Source organism: Simochromis diagramma, unplaced genomic scaffold, assembly GCF_900408965.1.
Source record: "Simochromis diagramma unplaced genomic scaffold, fSimDia1.1 OVJJ01000320.1, whole genome shotgun sequence".
Lineage (NCBI taxonomy): Eukaryota > Metazoa > Chordata > Actinopteri > Cichliformes > Cichlidae > Simochromis > Simochromis diagramma.
Window position 1 is genome coordinate 4,909,192 of NW_024386773.1, and position 19,296 is coordinate 4,928,487.

The 19,296-nt window shown below is 39.5% G+C and overlaps 1 protein-coding gene across 5 annotated transcripts in view; it reads right to left on the bottom strand.

Moving 5' to 3' along the window:
- Positions 1-19,296, bottom strand: part of chd6 (chromodomain helicase DNA binding protein 6) — a 95,669-nt gene that overhangs the window by 33,573 nt on the left and 42,800 nt on the right. For all 5 annotated transcript variants that reach the window (XM_040004247.1, XM_040004252.1, XM_040004261.1 and 2 more), the window contains exons 3-16: positions 17,441-18,086; positions 15,836-15,980; positions 12,768-12,921; positions 10,611-10,760; positions 10,267-10,332; positions 10,087-10,148; positions 8,186-8,303; positions 7,272-7,358; positions 6,981-7,118; positions 5,354-5,475; positions 3,375-3,618; positions 2,097-2,273; positions 1,765-1,908; positions 1,495-1,593 (exon numbers count right to left, since the gene is read on the bottom strand). In XM_040004247.1, coding sequence (XP_039860181.1) covers positions 1,495-1,593; positions 1,765-1,908; positions 2,097-2,273; positions 3,375-3,618; positions 5,354-5,475; positions 6,981-7,118; positions 7,272-7,358; positions 8,186-8,303; positions 10,087-10,148; positions 10,267-10,332; positions 10,611-10,760; positions 12,768-12,921; positions 15,836-15,980; positions 17,441-18,086 — 2,352 coding nt within the window. The remainder of the gene's footprint in view (positions 1-1,494; positions 1,594-1,764; positions 1,909-2,096; positions 2,274-3,374; positions 3,619-5,353; positions 5,476-6,980; positions 7,119-7,271; positions 7,359-8,185; positions 8,304-10,086; positions 10,149-10,266; positions 10,333-10,610; positions 10,761-12,767; positions 12,922-15,835; positions 15,981-17,440; positions 18,087-19,296) is intronic.

Below are 19,296 nucleotides of genomic sequence, written 5' to 3' on the forward strand. Positions count from 1 at the left end.
AATGCAGGCTATACTACTATGTGAATTCCATACATTTAGATGTTTTCCTACTTGATATTCAGTTTTTGTTGCTTGCTTCAAGGAGGCAAGTCCATGCACTCAGTTACCCCAAGATAAAAAAAAAAAAAAAAAAGAGTAATATTCTGATGTCGTTGTTTTCACAAACGCGGACTGAAAACTGTTTTCTCTGACTGAGCGGACCTCAACGAATTTAAACAAGCATGTTCTGGCTTGACAGATCATCCTATAAAGTAGAAATTACTTACATTTTTAAGTTACACTGTTAATAATTTAACATGATGTCACAAGGTTTGCAGATGTATCAACAGCAGTTTTAATATGGCTACTGTGGAAAACACATTTTAACAGTAATCTAAAAAAAAATTGACAAATCTTTTGTGATTAACTTTATAAAAGGACAAAACACATCAATGGCATTCACTAAGAAGGTTTTACAGACAGGCAGAGCTGGGGGGCTCTTGTTTCTCATCATTAAGAGGTGGCAATATGCAAATGAATCTCAGCAGCTGAACAACAAGCACTAAAATGAGGAGAGCAAAAATCCCTCATTTTAACTTTGTCATAAAGTTCAGAAAAAAAATAAAATAACAAATTATTTGTAATTATACAAAATATATAAAATGTGTATCAGCTGCTAATAATCTAAATTGCATATTTTAAAAAAAATCTGTTGGGGCTGAGAGCGCCGTTTGTATAGTTGCACATCAGGGTGAACGTTAATGACTGTAAATTCTCGCCTATCTATCGGCACATGGAGTTTTTGCACTTATAACTAACTAAATAAACTGCGGGTTGAACGCTTTTTTGCGGGACTCATACCTGTTGTTGAAGTTGGACTTTCTCTTTCACAGCGCAAAATGTTTGAAAACGTGTGTAGCGGCTCTGTAAATGAATGCGCCTCCACGCTGCTCCCCCTGGTGGATACTCAAGAAATTACCACTGGTTTTCCTAAATACTGCTTATGGGCGTTACAATCGTGTTTGCATCGTCTGTTACAGGCAGGGTATATCATTACGGTTATCTATCAGTCGACAATCGGTCAAGAATTCCAACAGACATCCATCATGGTCCTGTCAGTGATGCGGTGACCATTTTAAGTGGCTGTATCTGTATGTGTTTGGAATATGAAAGGAAACTGGAGCACCCAAAGGAAACAAGACCAGACACTCATCACAGATGAACACTCATTTTAATTAACTGACAACTTCATTTTAATTTCATTTTGATTTAGTTGTGTTTTAAGAGACTAATAGAGACTAATAATACTGATAAAAATAAGTCTAATCGCTGGATTCAATATTGTTGCCAAGTGAATGAAGCTTTCATCAGTAATGTTTGATGAATCATTCAGCCATAACAGAATGCAGCAAGATAAAAATATTTCCCAGCAAAGAGCTCAGAGAACTGTAAAAATAGGAGCATTACTCCCATCTTACATTTCTATATCAAGCACACACGAAAACACAGCCGTACCTCTATAATCGTCTCTTCTTTAGGTGCGAGATTTTTCTCCACGTCATCTTTCAGTCTTCTTAGCATCATGGGTTTCAGAATGGCCTGAAGCTTCTTCACCTTTTGGAGAAATTAGACAAAGTGTGAATGTGATGCTCAGTAAGAGGAAAAAATAAACAGAGCGAAAGGCAAGATGGGCCGGAGAGAATAGCAATGTTAGCACACGACATCAAAATTTTCATTTTTCTTGGTTAAAATCTAGAATGGATGAAAACTGTAAACTGTGCATACCTGTTCGTCAGTCTTGAGGTCTCCAAACTCTTCGAGAAAGGTGCTTTCTGAAGGGAACTGTAGTGGCTCCAGGAAGTTCAGCAGACTAAACAACTCCTCCACTGAGTTTTGCAGAGGGGTTCCTGTCAGCAGGACCTTGTGTTCCTGTTGGAATATGTACAATATACTGAAGAAATAAAATAACAACAACGAAATACACACATAATCTGCTGTGTTCATCTAAAAAAAAACAAAAACAAAAAAAACAATGGGATAAATAAGACTACATTTCAGCACTAAAACAACAGCCTCTTTTTTTTTTTTTTTTTTTAATTTAGCACACACAGACTGACCAGGTTCATTAGTTTGAGACCCTCAAGCAGTTTGCAGTTCCTGTTTTTTAGCCGGTGGGCTTCATCGATCACCACACAGCGCCAGTGCAGCTTTCTCAGCTCTGGACAATCAGCCATGATCATCTCGAAAGTGGTGATCAGCCCATGAAACTTAAGCACACCTGGGATAGTGTTACCCTGTGAGAGAGGGAAGGGTGAGAATATAAACTTCATATTTCAGGGTCAAGATAATCAAAAGGTTCATGTCAATATCACATCTGTGGTTCAGTTTTGATCCCAGTTTTCTTTGCTGCCTCTGATACACTTCTCTCTCTGCCCTTGTTATAAAAAAAGAAAAGGAAAACGCATATTTGGTATTTCAGGGGTGGATATTATAGAACTTTTGCTGACTAAGAAATAGAATAAAGAATGCCTCAAACAACAGAAACTGCTACACAGCTGCATTAGGCTCAAATGACTAAAATTAGTATTCAAGCCCCTCGGATATCTGCGGAGATAAAAATTAAAGCTTGCATAATAAACGCATTCACTATAGTAATGATAATTCTCTGTTATACATAAATAAGAAGCAATAAGAACCCTGATGCAACACTGTTATGTGTACAAGCCGAGTGAAAGCGAACGGGTTTTTAGTAACTGAATGGTATAAGTTTTCCAATTTTTATTGATTTAAACACAAGCTGAAAATCATAAACAAAAACATCTGCTGTTTAACAGAGTCAGATAAATAAATACTGAGGTAGATGTTTAACAACATTGCAGTTATTTATGAGCAATAAAAATTTACTCTACAACTGCGATAACTCATTTGACCGACCACGAAAAATCATCAATCCAAAGACTCTGCGCCGTCTCCCAACTGGCTTTATCTGTATTTTTACTTCAGTTGGTCTATTTATTATGTAGGTGTTTATGCCTTTAGGTGTTTTATCAAATAAAATACTGAAAAATGACACAATCTTGGTTTCTTATAGACTAAGCTTCAAGCGCAAGTACAGAACAAAGTTGAACTGATTACATTTTTTTTTTTTCCAAAGGAGAAGCTGGACCCTGTAGCATTTCAATTTTTTCCTATCAATTTAGTGATTGCAGAGCAAATAAAGACATTTTATATCACTGTAGAAGGCCCCTAAACCCCAACCTCTCTGGAATTTCAACAGGAATCAAACACCAAATATTTGAACACACCTTACATTTCAAAGCTACTAGAGAAACATAACACAGCTGATTCAGTTCCTGGCTGATCAATGAGAGGAGATGACTGCAGTCAAACATTACCTGTGGGTCTCTGTGAAACATCTCATACTGCAGGATCATCTGCCGGCTGATCTGCGAGCCGTGGTACACAATAACGTTCATGTGCGTCCATGTGCGAAACTCCCTCTCCCAGTTGGTGATGGTGGACAGAGGTGCGATGATGAGGAAGGGCCCGCGAATCCCCATGCTGAAGATCTCGTAGAGAAAGGTGATGGACTGAATTGTCTTTCCCAAACCCATCTCATCTGCTAGTATACAGTTTTTTCTAGGATGAAAACCAGAGGCATCCATTTGTGCAAATTATACAATAACTTCTTCATGTAATAGATTACAGTTTGTGTAAACATAATTGTCTCAACACATTTGTGATAATAACGTGAACTCTGCATCTCGTAACACGAATCAGTCAAACATACAAATGCTCCTCATCTAAATGATGACTTCTAATCTCATAAGTTAAAAACTAATTTAAAAAGTTGGAGGTTTTAAAAATTAAAGCAAGGTTTGTTAAAAAATTGTAAATCTGTTTTTGCTTCTGTAATGACAGTAGAGCCAGACTTGTTTTACATCCCAACATGCATTTGCAGGAATTTTCTTTGACTTTTATGGTACACAGATTGGAAGACTGTTTCTCATGTGAAAGTGCTTTTGTGTTTTTGAAGTGAAAGGAAGTCTCACTGATTTTCTGCAACACATTTGTACACGGGTCACATTTCGTGGAACTAATTTGTTTCAGGCCAGCAGTGGGGCTGACTTTAGTTTGAAATGCATTTAGAATGAAGCCATAAAATATGTCAAAGCTCTAGTAGGTGTGTAGTTGATTGATGGCTTAATGTTTCTTTGGAAATGTCAACTCTGGGGTCAGACATCTATTTAACCCCACACATGTAGCACCTGCAAATTAATTTAGCTTCTGTGTGACCAAGCACTGCATGTCACAGCATCAGTGCTTCTTTAGCTTTTCAGTTTCAAAGTCAAATCATGGTTTCAGTGTCTACATGTCCCAAATGATCCATCTCGATCACATCCACATGCAGAGCAACATACAACTGTGTGTGTGGAGGTTACACACTGACCCTTGGTTTGCAGATTAGATACATCTATTGTCTCATTTAGGTTAGGAGTCGCACTCATGTTTTATTTTGGGCCTCTGCTTCTTGCAATCAGGAAGTGCTCACCATGATTTTTAGTGTGTTTGTTTTAGTTTATGTATGCAGGTAATGTCCCCCAAAAAGGACTAGGGGATTAAGACTGATAATAAAATAACTGGGTTTAAAAAAAAAAAAAAATTAAATTGCCTGTTTTTCTTTTGTTGTCTATCAAAGAAAACAAAAGAAAACAAACAAACAAACAAAAAACAAAAACAACACATCAGCAGACCATAAATGCTGCTTTAAATAAAGGAAAAAAATTAATGAATCATTCAAAGGAAGAAACCCACTTCTCTGCTAGCAGGAGGTGACAACTACTCACTAGTAGCTCAACACATAATTGAAGTACAACATGCCAGTGAAGCTGGCACACTGCGACACACTCCACCACGAGGACACATTTCCAACCCTGCCAGAGCTTGCCCACTGAGAGACTGGGCAGCGCTTCTCCGCAGCTTTTATAGTGCAGTGTTGATTGATTGCTGAGTGGAGTCAGCTGCGCACTGGCTCCACAGGAGAAAGAGGTGGCACCTGAGTCAGGGAGAGAGCGGCAGGACACACCCACACACAGAGCACGCCTGCTAGAGAAGTAACAATGTATACAACCAGTATGTATGTATGTATGTATGTATGACCTATAGGAGCCATCCAGGTGAGTCGTAGTCCTCAGTGCATAATCGGAGCTTAACTGACTGTAAAACTGTCATTGTTTATGACTTATTTTAATTAATCAACCAACTGATCATGAGGAGTTTGCTTTATTTCTTTTATTTAGCCCTAAATTTACCCTGGATTGTTTGAACCTCAGTGAGTGAATGTGACTAGAATGGTTCCAGTGTGTATATTCACCTGTTGTACCAGTTGAACAGTAGCCAGTTCATTCCCTCTAACTGGTATTCTCTGAGCTGGTTTCCATTTCGGTAATCTCTAGAGCGCTCCAGCTTCTGCCACTTTTCTGGAGAAGGACGCTCCTTTGTTGCAAACACACATACAAATATAAATTGCACTTTCAGCACCTTTTCAGTAATTACTAAACAAAATGCAACAACAAAAATACAGTTATTACATGTTATGTGCTGTATTTTTTGATTGGAATCATTACAAAACTCTATCCAAGAAAACTGGGATATAATCAGATGATGAAATTATTTGGTTCCTCTCATCAGTCAGAAATAAGATAAGTGAGTTGTGCCAGTTTATAAGTGTAAAATGAAGCTATTATAGAGGTTGAATGGGTAAATAAGGTGATTATACTAGATTTTAAATGAATAATAGCAAAGGAGCTACAATAACTTGCTCAGTTTTTGCTCCCGAATGTCCGAAAATTGAAAGAACCTCAAAAAAATTGCTGCTATTGAAGTAACAATTATGTATTCAACCTTGGAAAGTAAATGTGCTGTTTGAGAGGTTGGGATAATGACAACCTATCATGTCACACCGCTGCCATCTCTTGCTTCTGCTTACAAAGCAGTTATACTAACACTAAACAGCTAAGAACAGATCTATAGTTAAAGAGCAGAACATATCTGAGGCGAATCAGACTGTGAGGGATTACAAGAATTTAAAGAAAAAAGAAAAATCACACAAAGCCGATCATGTTTGCACTCGTTAGCACTGGGAAAAAAGAAGCAACACCAAAAAGGCAAAATTGAGGATCAGTGGTTGTAGAGATGTGGGCAGACAAGGTTGTCTGTTCTGCAGAAATGGCTAGAGATAAAACATAAAGTCATAATGGTGTACACAAGCGCAGTTTCCCTTTTTCTATTATCCTCCCACCAGCCTAACTTTATAATGTAAATGTTTTCTCTCACTATGTATCTAAGATGGCTCAAAACGTCTGAATTGCCGCCCACATCTCCATATCTATTCAGAAATTCAAATGAGTCTCAGCTGTGAAAATAATAAATAAATAAATAAGCCAATCGGAGCATTGTGGACTGTACTGAGAGAAAAGGGACATTATCTTCCTGTACCAGAGCAGGAAAAATAGTCTGAAAAATGGCAACCACTGTAGCAAATACACAGTTACACAAATTCAATATTATTCACAGAAATAAGTCCTAAATGGAGCACATTTGTTTAATCTACATATTATTACTTGAACTAATCCAAGCACACTACCACAGTTTATGTTGCGACTGAAAAGGAACTAATGATCATCTTAGTGCAAAGGGATTAAAAGGATTAAACTGCTTCCCAATGGACAGTGACCAGAACATGACAGTATAAAACAACATAGTAAATCATGACCATTATCAGGCAGCATCTGCTACATAGTGGTATAATATAGCATTTTTTCAAAAACAGCAGTTCTGAAGTGCAACAGTGTGTTGCGCTTTTTCCTCAACTGAACTCAGCCTTGCCCGTCTGTTCTTGAACTGAGGTTTGTTACAATGAGGGAAAAATTTCTCCTTAATTTTAAAGCGCTGCATCAAGTTTTCTTATGGTACTCCTCTTCGATTATGTGTCTACTCACAATGTGTCTGAGGTCTGCAGGCAGTTTCTGGATCTCCTCAAACTCTTTGATCTTCTCTGGGTCCAAGTCCTCTTGCAGCTCCCACGTTGCCTCCTCATATGAGAGACTGCACCACTTAACGAGGTAATGGGTCACCTCCTACAACCACATCCAAGAAAGAAAAAAAACATGTTGTATTTGTACCACAGGATTCTGAGAGCACCATCACACTGAGGACCTTCGGTAATAGCTACTTTCAAACCAGAAAAAAACACCTCTGTGGGAGGGTGTCTGTGTTTATGTGTTACCTACCTCTCCAGTCTCTGTATCTGTGGTAACAGCTACCTCCAGCACTCTGTCCACTTCTACATAGTCTGGGTTAAATAGGTCCTCATCGGGCTACAAAAAAAAAAAAAAAAAAAAAAAAAAAAAAACACAGACAAAGAGGGATGAAGGGAAAAAAACAAACAAGGAAAAAAAACCAGTTTGATTCTAAAAAAAAAATAGTCTCACATAAGAACACCTGCAATGTAATTTGACTTTAATCATTAGCATTGTGTCACAAACGGGGCTGCATGGCCGTGACAAAAACCCAGAGATGCATAGTGCCATTTCTAATTTTTGTAACTCTTCCACTGATAATTCTTCTTCTCTTCTTGTACGGTGCCTGTACATAGTTCTCCCCATCCATAACAACACGAGACCCTCTGTTGCAGTACTTAAAAAGCTCCCAGGGAACAACAGTGACTTAAAAAAAAAAAAAATGCACAAAAATGACTTGCCTTGACACGTTGCAATATTTGAACCCATTTGTCAAACAACTCTACTAACAGTTGTGCAACAACAACAATTTCTCTCCCATGAAGTGTGACAAGGTCGACTCCCATGAAGATGAAATTGTGCACTTAAGAACAAATGATGCTTCTGTGTCAGGGTGTTACCCCATCACATCCTGATGGAGTTAACCTGTTAACCTCTGAAGCACCCTGAACACTTTGCAGTAACACAGGATGGATGTGCTGTGAACTATCAGGCAGCGTGGCCCATTCATTACATACACAAACTAATCATATTTATATGTTCATAATTATTTTGTTATGGGCAACACAGCTTTGGAAATGGTTAGCTGGATAATAGCACATGAACTTGTCTTGTCATTTAAAAGGAGAATATTAACCCTTTATCCAGTCCTGAACAGCATATGAGGGTATGATGGTTAACCTTACCTCGGCGAACAGGTGTTTCATCTGGGCTTGTTTGGTCCTGAAGCGCTTGATTTTCTGGTGGATTCTGGGATCTTTCTCTAGTTCTTCCAGAGTGGCCCATTTGCAGTGTAGGTAGGAACTGAAATGACATGACAAAAAAAAAAATAGCCAGCTACTTAGCCTTTCAGCTTGTGTGAGAACAGCTCAGAACAGGATGTCAAAAGGATGATCTAAAACCTGAACACTGAAAGTGGTTCAGAGGCACACGAGAAGATGATTTAAATACTCGTACAGTTCTCTATTTTTATGGGTGGATTCCCAAAACAATCGGGCGTTTGCCTGTTTGAACTGTATGAACAGTTGAAAATCAATCCATAAAGAGAACAGCCTTCACCTCACTCAACATAAACAGTGTTTTCTGCACTGCAAGTGATTAAAATATGCATTTTCAGCTAGAAGTAGTTACCTTAATTGGAATTAATCAGCAATACTGAGAAAGTGTTCCCTAATTAAAGGGAAAGGAAAGACGGCAAAACAAATTCTACTACTGCTCCTGTGGCTGCAGTTTAACATACGTGATTTAATCTATAAACCTCAACCCATACATGGACAAATACTAGAAGTGTATCTGACGTGTTTAAGGGATACCATGTAGTTACTATGCAAATGCTTGTATATTTGCAATTGCATTATGCATAATGGTGATTTTTTTTTAATACTACAAATATTACACTATTACTACATATTTCTAATTTCTGAATACATTACTCTACTGAGTAACATTCATACTGACTCAGTTTTACTGCTCAAGCGATCTGATCATGTTTTATTCATCACCTCAGAGAGTAAATTACAATCTTAATTACTAATGTATATTTCTCTAGGTCTTTTCTTTATAATAAAAGGTCCCAGAGAGAGAAAAAAGTCTCAAGAGATCCCTAGACTGGCTGGAGAACCTGAGCCTCGGGGATAAAATTAACTGAGTGCTTGTGAGACTACGGATGCAAAGCTACAAGCAACTGTTAGAGAACAACATGTGTATAAACTTCGAATTACTTCAAATAAATGTCATAAAAACTATTAACAACTTCAACAAAGGCACGACGTTCCTTTCATGTAATGAAGGTGAGGTTGTAAGCCGAACGATGACGAGTAACTGACATCCCTCCAACCACTAATTAACTTGTCAAAAGACCTAATTATTGGCATTGCTGACCTTTTTGTCAATGCTAGCAGCTGTCGTGCAGTCAAAGTTATCATTTTATCAACGATGGTGACGACTGCCTAAATGTACAAGAGCCATGCCCAGTTTACACAGTCATGTACACACTTTCATGCTCTGAAGTATGGAAGAAAATTAAGTGATGGTTTATTATGAAAGCAGTGCAGATGTAAGACTGTTTGACCACATAAGCAATTATAATCTGCCGGCTGGCTCACAGGTGCGAGTGCTACTGGAAGTGCAGTTTTAGACTGTATTAGACAGAGTGGCGGTTCTAACTGTGAATACCACTATTTGTTCTCTAATGTGTGTCTTTCTGTTATTTTTGTATACAGCCCTCTTGATTGTATATATTTCTCCTGTTTGCTATTTATTCCTGTCTGTTTATTATTTAAATCCACACAGTCGTTGCAGAGCAGCCACAATTTCGTTGTACATATACAATAAAGGGCTACTCTAATCTAGTCTATAACACACGATTTTGCTAACAGTTGATCTAACCTGACATCAAACCTGCAATGCAGCACAACATCTCTACCTGTGCCTCCTCCAACAATGATCACACAAGAGGCAAAGGAATGTTTTCACTGTTGTGCAGGAAAACATACAACAGGGAAAGTGGCCTCATCCGTGACAGCTAAAAATATCAATTTCCAGTATATGTAACTGCATGAATAACCAATGTCAAAGAGGTACTCACAAATTTCTATATTTGACATAAAACTCCTCAATCTCCTCCGTTTGGTCCTCTGATGATGACGTCTATGGAGATACAGAAAGAGACAAAACTAATAAACGAGAAATAAGCGAGCAGCGAGAAAGAAAAAAAAAAAAAAAAACTACATAAGCCGAGTGTGTGTGTTCATTCTCTGTCCTTCACCTCTTTCTTCACTGTTCTTACAGCCAGAATTTTCTCAATGATGTTGGCCTCATCCTCAGGTGGTTCCTGAGAGACAGAATCAGAAGATTAACTACTGAAGCTTAAGGCTGCAATGCAATGCAAAGGTTTTATTCAAACAGGCCTAACACTAAGACTCCAAAGCAACAAACTTTTGCAATCAGATAAACACCGAAAATGTATTTAAAAAAACATTCTGATGCATTTCATTTTTAAAGCTATAATTATTAAGATATTAAATATTATAAAACCTTAATGATAACATAGATATAACAAAACTGAGAGGAAAAAGTAAGAAAGAATCAGATGACCATCTATGTGCTTACCTCAGCCTGCCATGCCAGAGCAGTGGCATTGAGCGCCGCGATGCGACCGGCTCCAAGAACTGCAATGGTCTCTCCGTCATCATCTACCACCTTAAAATCCAAATCTTCGTTGTACTTCCTCCTTTTGACTTGTCGTCCCGAACGTCGCTTCTGCAGAAGAAGGGGCAAAAAAAAATGAGAGAATACGAGGAGAAAAAAGGACAGAAGAATTAAAAAGAAGGCATGAGGAAGTATACCTACATGTAAACTAAATAAAAGAGAAATGATTAAATGTTCATGCTCAGCGACTGTGTATCAGTGTTACTCTTACACAATGCAGATTAGGGATGGGTACCGGTGTCCGGTGCCATGATGGCACCGGTTCTGACATAAACGGTAGTAACCAGACCGAAAAGCAGCGCACATTTCGGTGCTTTATTTCGGTGCTTTTTTTCCTGAGCTGTGATACACTTCTAGCCAATCATTTTACGTTTCCGAGGATAGTAGGCGGGGCCAGGTACGTACGTTCTGTTAGAGCAGAGCTACAGATTAAAAATGTCCAAGGCGAAGCGGTCAAAAGTCTGGCTGTACTTCACAGCAAAATATGCAAACTCAGCAGCCTGCAACAAGTGCTTTAAGCTGATACTGTGATACTGTCAAAGGAGGTAACACCAAGAATCCGATTAAACAGCTGGCAACGCATAGCGTTTTTTTAAAAGCCGAGAAATGCGCCGTATTTGATAGCTTGCTGCGAGACCTCATACCGTGCACGTCGGGTGGGTTGCCAGTTATCGGACCCGGAGCAACATCCCCCAAAAACCCGAAGAATAGAGTCCTGGCCCCTAGCCCTGCCAGTGTAGCAGAAATGATGAGGATGATGATGCAGCAGCAGCCGTTCTTCTCTGCGTGAGTAGCTTAATGTTCGTGTGTAATTTACGTTGAGTAGGCTAAACACGTTATTACATTAATGCAGGTAAGGTGAACTAGCAAACATCATCATAGCTACATGCGGCTGTCTTCTTGTTTGATGGCAGATACTCCCTTCACCCTGGCCAAAAAGGCTAAAATGACCAAAGAAAAAGTGGGGAAACAGTTAAACATGAGAGGTTTTTGGACAAAGTTTGTGTTTTTTTCCATTGTTTAAGCACTGCTTCCAGCCAAGAGTGATACCATATATGCCCCATAGCTGCAGAAAAGGCTAACATTGTTATCTTTTTACAAAAACCAGCTGAACATGAGAGGTTTATGGACCAATTTTGTGTTCTCCATTCTTTAAGCACCGGTTCGAGCACCGTTTAAGCACCGGCACCGTTTCAAAAGTACCGATTTGGCACCGGTATCGGATAAAACCTAAACGATACCCATCCCTAATGCAGATACTGCAGTGAATGTAAGAAAGAATGCTAAGCTAATTAAGTCAGGTTGACACTCTCTGATGTGGAAATCTTGTCCATTTTATTTTGTGCCTTCAAAAATGTCTTTCCAGTCAAAAAGAGAAGCAATCTGTAAAACTCCACCTGCCTCCTGAAGCCCATCCGATTTCTCAGTGACACGAAGACTTTTATTAACACATTGCTCTCCTGGATATTTGAAACACACTGGTGTATTGGCTAGCTCAGACTCTCTCCAGCTGCTACAGAGTGCTGCTGGAAGACTCCAAATTAGTACCAGCAAAATAGAGAAGCATTACAGCAGCACTAGCATTGACATTCTGTATGCCTGTCAAATACTGAATTGACTTAAGCGCTCATCTGCCTCCACCCTACCTCTAAGCCTTGTAGATCCTAGAAGAACTGCTTCTAATTGCGGACTGCATCGCACAGTCAAATGTTCCTTCCTTAATGACGCAAATCTCAACACATGCTTTCAACTTTTGGTGGCTCTTGTTTTTATTTAATGGCCTTAGACATTTAATCCTGTTTTCCATTTTGGTGGTCTGTGCACCTATTTTTGACATTCCCTGTTTTTTAATGTGCACTCTGTTCAGCTCTGGTTGTTTTAAAAGTGGTATATAACTAAAGACGACAAAAACTGCTAAGATTCCTGCCATTAAGAATGGTACTGCTGTTCAGAATATCATCAAATTGACCCTTTATCCTTTGTGTAGGTTTTTCTTTGTAAATACTGTGATGACAGCCTTTTGTGTTCAGCCTCTATCCAGTTTTGCTGTGCACTCACTGCATTATCCAGGGGGTCTTGGCTGTCCTCTCCACCCATGTTAATGGCTGACATTGAGGTAGTGTCATCACTCTCCACCCCCTCCTGAACAGCCAGCTCCTGGTTTCTCCTCTTCCCCTTCTTCTTCTTCTCCACCGGCGCTGCGCCAGGATCTCTGTGAGGGCAGGAATTCTGATGAGTAATTCGCCACTCTAGTAGCCTGCAGCAGCATTTTCTCACTCAGCGGCTGGAAACTCTGCTGCTCCCTGAGGATTTGTGGCGGACTGGTTGAGGAAGTTCTTTCAGCTCTTACTCTTTATGCTAATATGCAGAAGTACTGTCATTTCCTAATCACAAAAAACAACCACTGATTGATCACAGATTACAACAAGACTGCCCAACTGCTACCTGACAGCAAAATCAGAGCCTGAGAAATGACAGTAAATGCGTTGTTTGCAACATTTTAATAAAGGAGTTAACGCAAAAGAGCAAAGTGTAATGTTCAGTTACTTGAAATGATGGGTCCACAGCTTCAAGCACTTACTAAAACTACAACGAACAAATCATTTCTTTTTGTTTTCACTTTGTCAAATTAAATTGTGGTGTGATGGAAATCCGCTGTTCCCCTTTTTAAAAAATGTTATCCATCAGAAATGTCATTTTGTCTCATTTCTACTTCTGTAGATTTCGCAACATTTTTTCACAACAACTGCAATAAAACAACTTCCCTTTGGGGATCCCTGAATTTTTTCTGACTCCTTTTATTAATGTATAGAATACTGCCATAAAGCTATTCATTGTAAACTAAGAAGGGAAGCAACATAAATATTTTGACATTCTCGAGCAGATATTTATTGCCTGTTGAATGAGTAATCAAGCATCGTTGACACAAATAAAAAAAATTAACTTTAAACAAAATGTTGACATGCAGTATAAGTAACCTTTTGGAAAAATTACTCAATATTCCACACTTTCTTCTGCCGCTGACTTTACAGTATAACAATCAAATGCTAATAAGTCAAAAATGCAGCTAACACATGAACTGCTTATGGTGACTAATGATTTAGGATAATACTGGCAGGCAGAGTCCAAGGCGCAAAACAGATTCATCTCCTGCCCCGGTTAAAGACATTTTCTCTCTTTTGCACAAAAACTGTGGCAAAGTGAGCAGTAAGAAAAGACAAAAGCAGCAGATTAAGATGGATTTACAGCTGCACCACATGAGGCTTTTCTAATCTTCCTGTGGATGGTTTTATTCGAACAACACATGACGGATACCAGAGCATAACCTGGAAATGACCCCAAGCCAGAAGAGTTCACAAGGTCTTCTTTTCATTACTACAGTGGATCTCTCTAACATTTTATCTAGTTTTCTCCTCTCCTCTCTTATCTCCACTCTTCCTTTACATCATTATCCCTGTAGCTTATCATCCTTACTACCCCACTCCCCCACCCCCGCCCCTTTCATGGCACTGATCATCATCTCTTCCCTCCATTCTCTTCATAACTTTCATTGGCAGCTTCTTCTCTTCTCACACTCACTGGTGTTTTTTTTTCCTTCTTTGTCTTTCATAACTCGGCTGCTTCCTTTCTTAACTTCACATCTGTTACCATTTCTGTCCTCCCTCATTCGTTCACAATCCATTTCTTCCAAACTATTTTAATCACACATTTCTGCTTGCACATGTACTGCTTTTGTCTGAGAAACCTGCTCTTTCTCTGACACCATCTCCTTTCTCTCATTCGCATTACAGCATCATAACCTTGACTCAACTTGTCACAAATATGCATTCCAGTCTACACCAATCTCTTGAGCTCCAATCTTTCTCTTTATCCACAACCCAATAGTTACTGCATGCTGCTGTGACACATCTAAGATCATCCTAGCACAAAAGTAATTCACAAAGAAATCCTGTCTAAAGTCTGCCATTCTTTCTTAAAATAACCAACAGTAGCCGCCTGAAAGCTGGGTCTGAAAATGGCAAAGTGCATACTGTAGATGACAAGAACAAATAAAAGCCTGGCCGCAGACACAAGCTGAGGAAATACAATCTGGTACAGCTGCTGTTGGGTATCGTACGCATGCTAATGTTTTACAATAAAAGTTCCATTAAGAGATTAAATGGTTCCATCCACTTAAACAGTAAGGCTGTTAATATACGAAAGGGTTACAGGAAGGTCTGGTTAAGTTCTGAGTGCAGTTATTAATGTTATTTAAAATGTACGCGTGCATCTTGTGATCACACTTCAGTTACTCATCAAAATGAGTTTCTGTATTAAGACATAAGAAATTAAGCTGATCAAACAGAATTCAGAAACAAAAGCCCGACTTTAATACAGGTGTGTTCTGCAGGTGAGCTAAATAAAAAAAAGCCTGATTACTATTTGAGGATATAAAATATGACAGTAGCAGCATTTGTGGCAGATGTGTCAGTGCTCCCTCCATCTACCCTCCAATTGCTCAGCTTTTCAAAAGTGAGCTGATTAATAGAAGGTGGAATAGCAATGACAGTAAAGGAAGAACAGCTAAGGTTGTCAACTGCAATTAAACAGTCTGTTATTAAGGTATATGCATCTGTATCATATTTATACATCCTCCTGTGCTTATAAGAGGTTTGTGAGATAAGACGTGAATAGCATCTCTGAAGTGATGGCGTGGCTGATAAAGAGAAACATTTTATCAGCTTCCATGGACGTGTTTGTTTATCTTCACATTAAAATTAAGATTCAAACACGTTTCCAAAGTTAATTCGTTTTCAAAAATTCACAAATTCCAGAAATCACCAGCTTGACTTTAGTGGTTTATTTTGCGAAGGTCAAAATCTTACTATGCATTCATGATGTCCTGGGTCTCTCTTTAGTATTTCTCCTTAATGTAGCTTCAAAGTGAAATATTTGTAACCAAGGAACTGCATTATTTGTTGCACACGACAGGTTTACTGCCGACTTCCTTGTTTTACCCCATTATTGTGCACTTCAAGGGGTTTTCTAGTGCGGCCTCTTTTCTCTACCTTTTTTCCCTATAGCAATATTCTCCTTGTAAATTGTTCTCTCCACCCATGAATTGTTAGCCCGTCAGGAAGTCTTACCTGGGTTTACGACCCCTCTGTTTTGGCGCTGACGGGACTGGCGTCTTGCTGTTCGCCTGACCGTGGTTCTTACCATGGCTGTGGGCGGCCTGGGTGCCGTGTGCCCCCCCTGGGACTTTTGTGTGGACTCCTTGGGTAGGACGAGCTGAAGAGGATTTGGAAATTTGTGAGTTAATGCAAGCTCTTGTACAGGACAAGCGGCGGTGGTCACACTTCCATGATAACTTTAGTCATTCTTAAACTGAAGCTGATTTTTCTTTTTCTTTTTTTCCCCACAGCTCTTTTGATGCACATGTATTAATATTAGTTTGCTAGGGCCGTTGTATGGCAAAGCCCTGCATTCTTGAACACTGTACTTGGCTGGTAAGCAGGCTTACATTTACTAAATACCACTAAACAGAAGTACCGGGAATATTGACATTTTGACCTGATGGTCCAGCTAAGCGATTAAGGGGTCAGTACGTTCTTTTAATTCATCATAGGCAGAGCATGAAAATATTAATATCTTGGCTAAATTTTATACCAACTCAATAATTTTCAGGACTTAACACCAAACCCCACAAACATGATCCAAAAGGAAGAGTCTGCACGCTGATGTAAATAATCTTGACGTAGGCACAATGTTCTTATTAACCAAGAATGTCAACATCACCGTGAATATTCACCCACGGGGGAACATGTGGGGTTTTTTCTCGTGTTGTTTGTTTTGTTGTTGTTTGGTCGCAAAAACAGCATTGAGAGTATACACTGTCCCCAAGCCAACAGTGGACTGTCAGCAGCACTGACAAAGAACGCAAAATGCAGCTTGTAGTTGTTTCAATAATACATATAAATTCTATTATCCTACTTTCAGTGTCATCTAAGTCTATTGCTGGGTTTGGCATCATCAAACATGCACTGATATAATTCTTGCAGAAAATCTTTTTCTGTTCTTCAGCTATTGAAAGAATGCTAATACACCCACCCACACACGTGCAAACACATAACCATGCGTACTCGGTCTTAATTAAATCCAACAATCGCATTATAATAACCTCTATTTATGCTGACATGTCTGATCATGATTTAAGGACATTTACAAACAGGACAGGCATCATCCTCGCCTGCCAATTAGTCCTGAACTGTTCGAGCTCAAACGCCTGTTGTCATCACATTTTTAAGGTTTTGTTCTTTGGTTGTTGACAAAACACAGAACGAGACACTCATTCACACAGACTTCAAAGCAGCAGAGGTTAACAGACAGCAAACACTGCCACCATCACATAAGTAAAGCAGCCTGGGTGTATTTTTTTTTAATTAAAGTTACTACTGGTACCATCATTAGACATTAAGAAGCTGTCAGCGGACACAGCCTTGAAAAACGGCATGTGGCACATCAGAATAAACACTTTTTGCAGATGGGATAAATTAATAAGATATGAAGAGGTAGCTTAACCCTAAAAGTATTTCTGGTACCAATTAACAAGGGCAGTAATATTTAATTGCCTAGTAAACTAATCATGCACATCCCTACTGTAGGTAAAGCAAACTACACTATTAAAAACACAATCCAAAACTTCTTGCTGCCACTGCCACACAAACAAAAACACTTGACACTCTTCAAACCTTGATTCGAGGGTACAGGAGGTAGGACTTTGACCTTGGGTTTTCTTCCTCTTTTGCCAGGGACCTTGACAGGCATCTGAGCCGATCCCGGGGAAACAGCGGCACCTGACGTTTTAACTCCCGACACATTTTTCAGCACCGTCTCACTCTCTGTCCTGCCCTCCTTTCCCTTGGTCCTGCGCTCCTTACGCTCCTTTCCCTCCTTAGCCTCCTTGGGTTCCTTGCTCTTTCTCAGGGAGACCACTATCGGCTCCCTCTCCTCCCTTCGTTTCTTTGGTTTGCTGCTCTCCTTTTCCTCACACTCCACTCCTGCTTTCTCCCATTCCCTCTTGTCCTTTTTCTTTCGTTTCTTCTTCACCCTGCCTCCACCACCTCCATCATCCTCCTCGCTCATAGAGGAGGGAGGCCGTGGGGCTCCTCCGGAGTGCTTAGTAGCGTGGACCCCGGATGTGGTGCAGTGATTGGATGTCACCGTGCTGCCCACAGGGGTGAGGAGGCGGAGCTGGTCCTTGGTGCCCACAACCAGGTGTCCCCGTGGGATTGTGGGAGCTGTAGTTTGTGCGTTGCTGTTTTGGTCCGAGGAAGAGGAGGAGGCTGCTGCAGCGGAGGCCTGAGGTGGTGTGTGCTTCAAGAGGCCAGTGAACATCTGAAAAAGAAGAGTGTGTCATAAATACAGTTGATCATTATACTGTTCCTTATTAACTAATAAATTCTACTCATCTCTACTTTACTGCTTGGTTTAAATTCTTCTCATGAATACCTCCTGAGCAGACATCTCAAAGCAAAAGTCCTCCAAAACAGCAGAGTGTTGAGTATGTAAAAATAATTATCAACCTCATGAAGACATGTGACATTAAAAAGAATGTCTGTAGCATCAGACGTGCAGAGAACTAACACCCAACTCGCCAGTTCCCTTCAGCCCTGTGAAACTTTGCATTTTTCAGTTCACTGTTTTGCTCTTAACAGCATACAGCTCGACTCTTTTGGTTCACTTTCAACACGTAGCAAAAATAAATAAATAAATAAACGAAATAAAAATAAAACATGGCTGTTTATTTTCTCTATTCAAATAAACATACTGAAGCCAAATAGTATGGGAAATATTCTTCAGAGTCGGTGGAGATGAACTGAGGAGAAAATTAGACAAAGCTTCCAATAATGGTAGTTGATTAATATCGAAGAAAAATCTGCCATTTGCAACAACCCTAATAAGAAAATTCTCATTCAGTTCCTGGTTTAATTCTCTCTCGATCCAAAATGCCTCCGGAACACAGAGTACTTGCTTCAAAATCATGGCCTCTCTGCACGATCAGCATACATTTCAGAAAGCCCACTGAATTTTGCACGCCCAATGTCTCACACACAATCGTCTAGTGAAGGCCCTTCAGCAGGTGTCTACGTTGACAGGAAACCTGAGGAAGCCAACCTTCATATACGATGCCTTCCACCTATTAAACTCTGGTCGACTTCATGGCCTTCTCTTCCTCCTACCCGGGACCAACTACCACACTGATGTTCTAGTCAAAACACTCTTGGACTTTAACATTCAGGTCATTTATTGACTCTTAAATTAGTTATTACTGTGCAACATCCGACCTTTGGCTTTGATTCACCAGGTGTGTCACAGCAAACTAAAACTAAACTTAACATCTTATTAATTGTTCATTCGTTTTTAGTTAAAATGGACAGACAATCCCCTACTTTCCTTTTCTTCTCTTTACTGTATCTATCAAATAAAGCTGAAAAAGGCCACACACACACACAAAAAAAGTGGCTACTTTTAAACATGTTTTTTTTATTTGTATGTTAAATTGGAAAATGAGTAAAGTTGTAAGTAGTGGATAGTGATACATTCA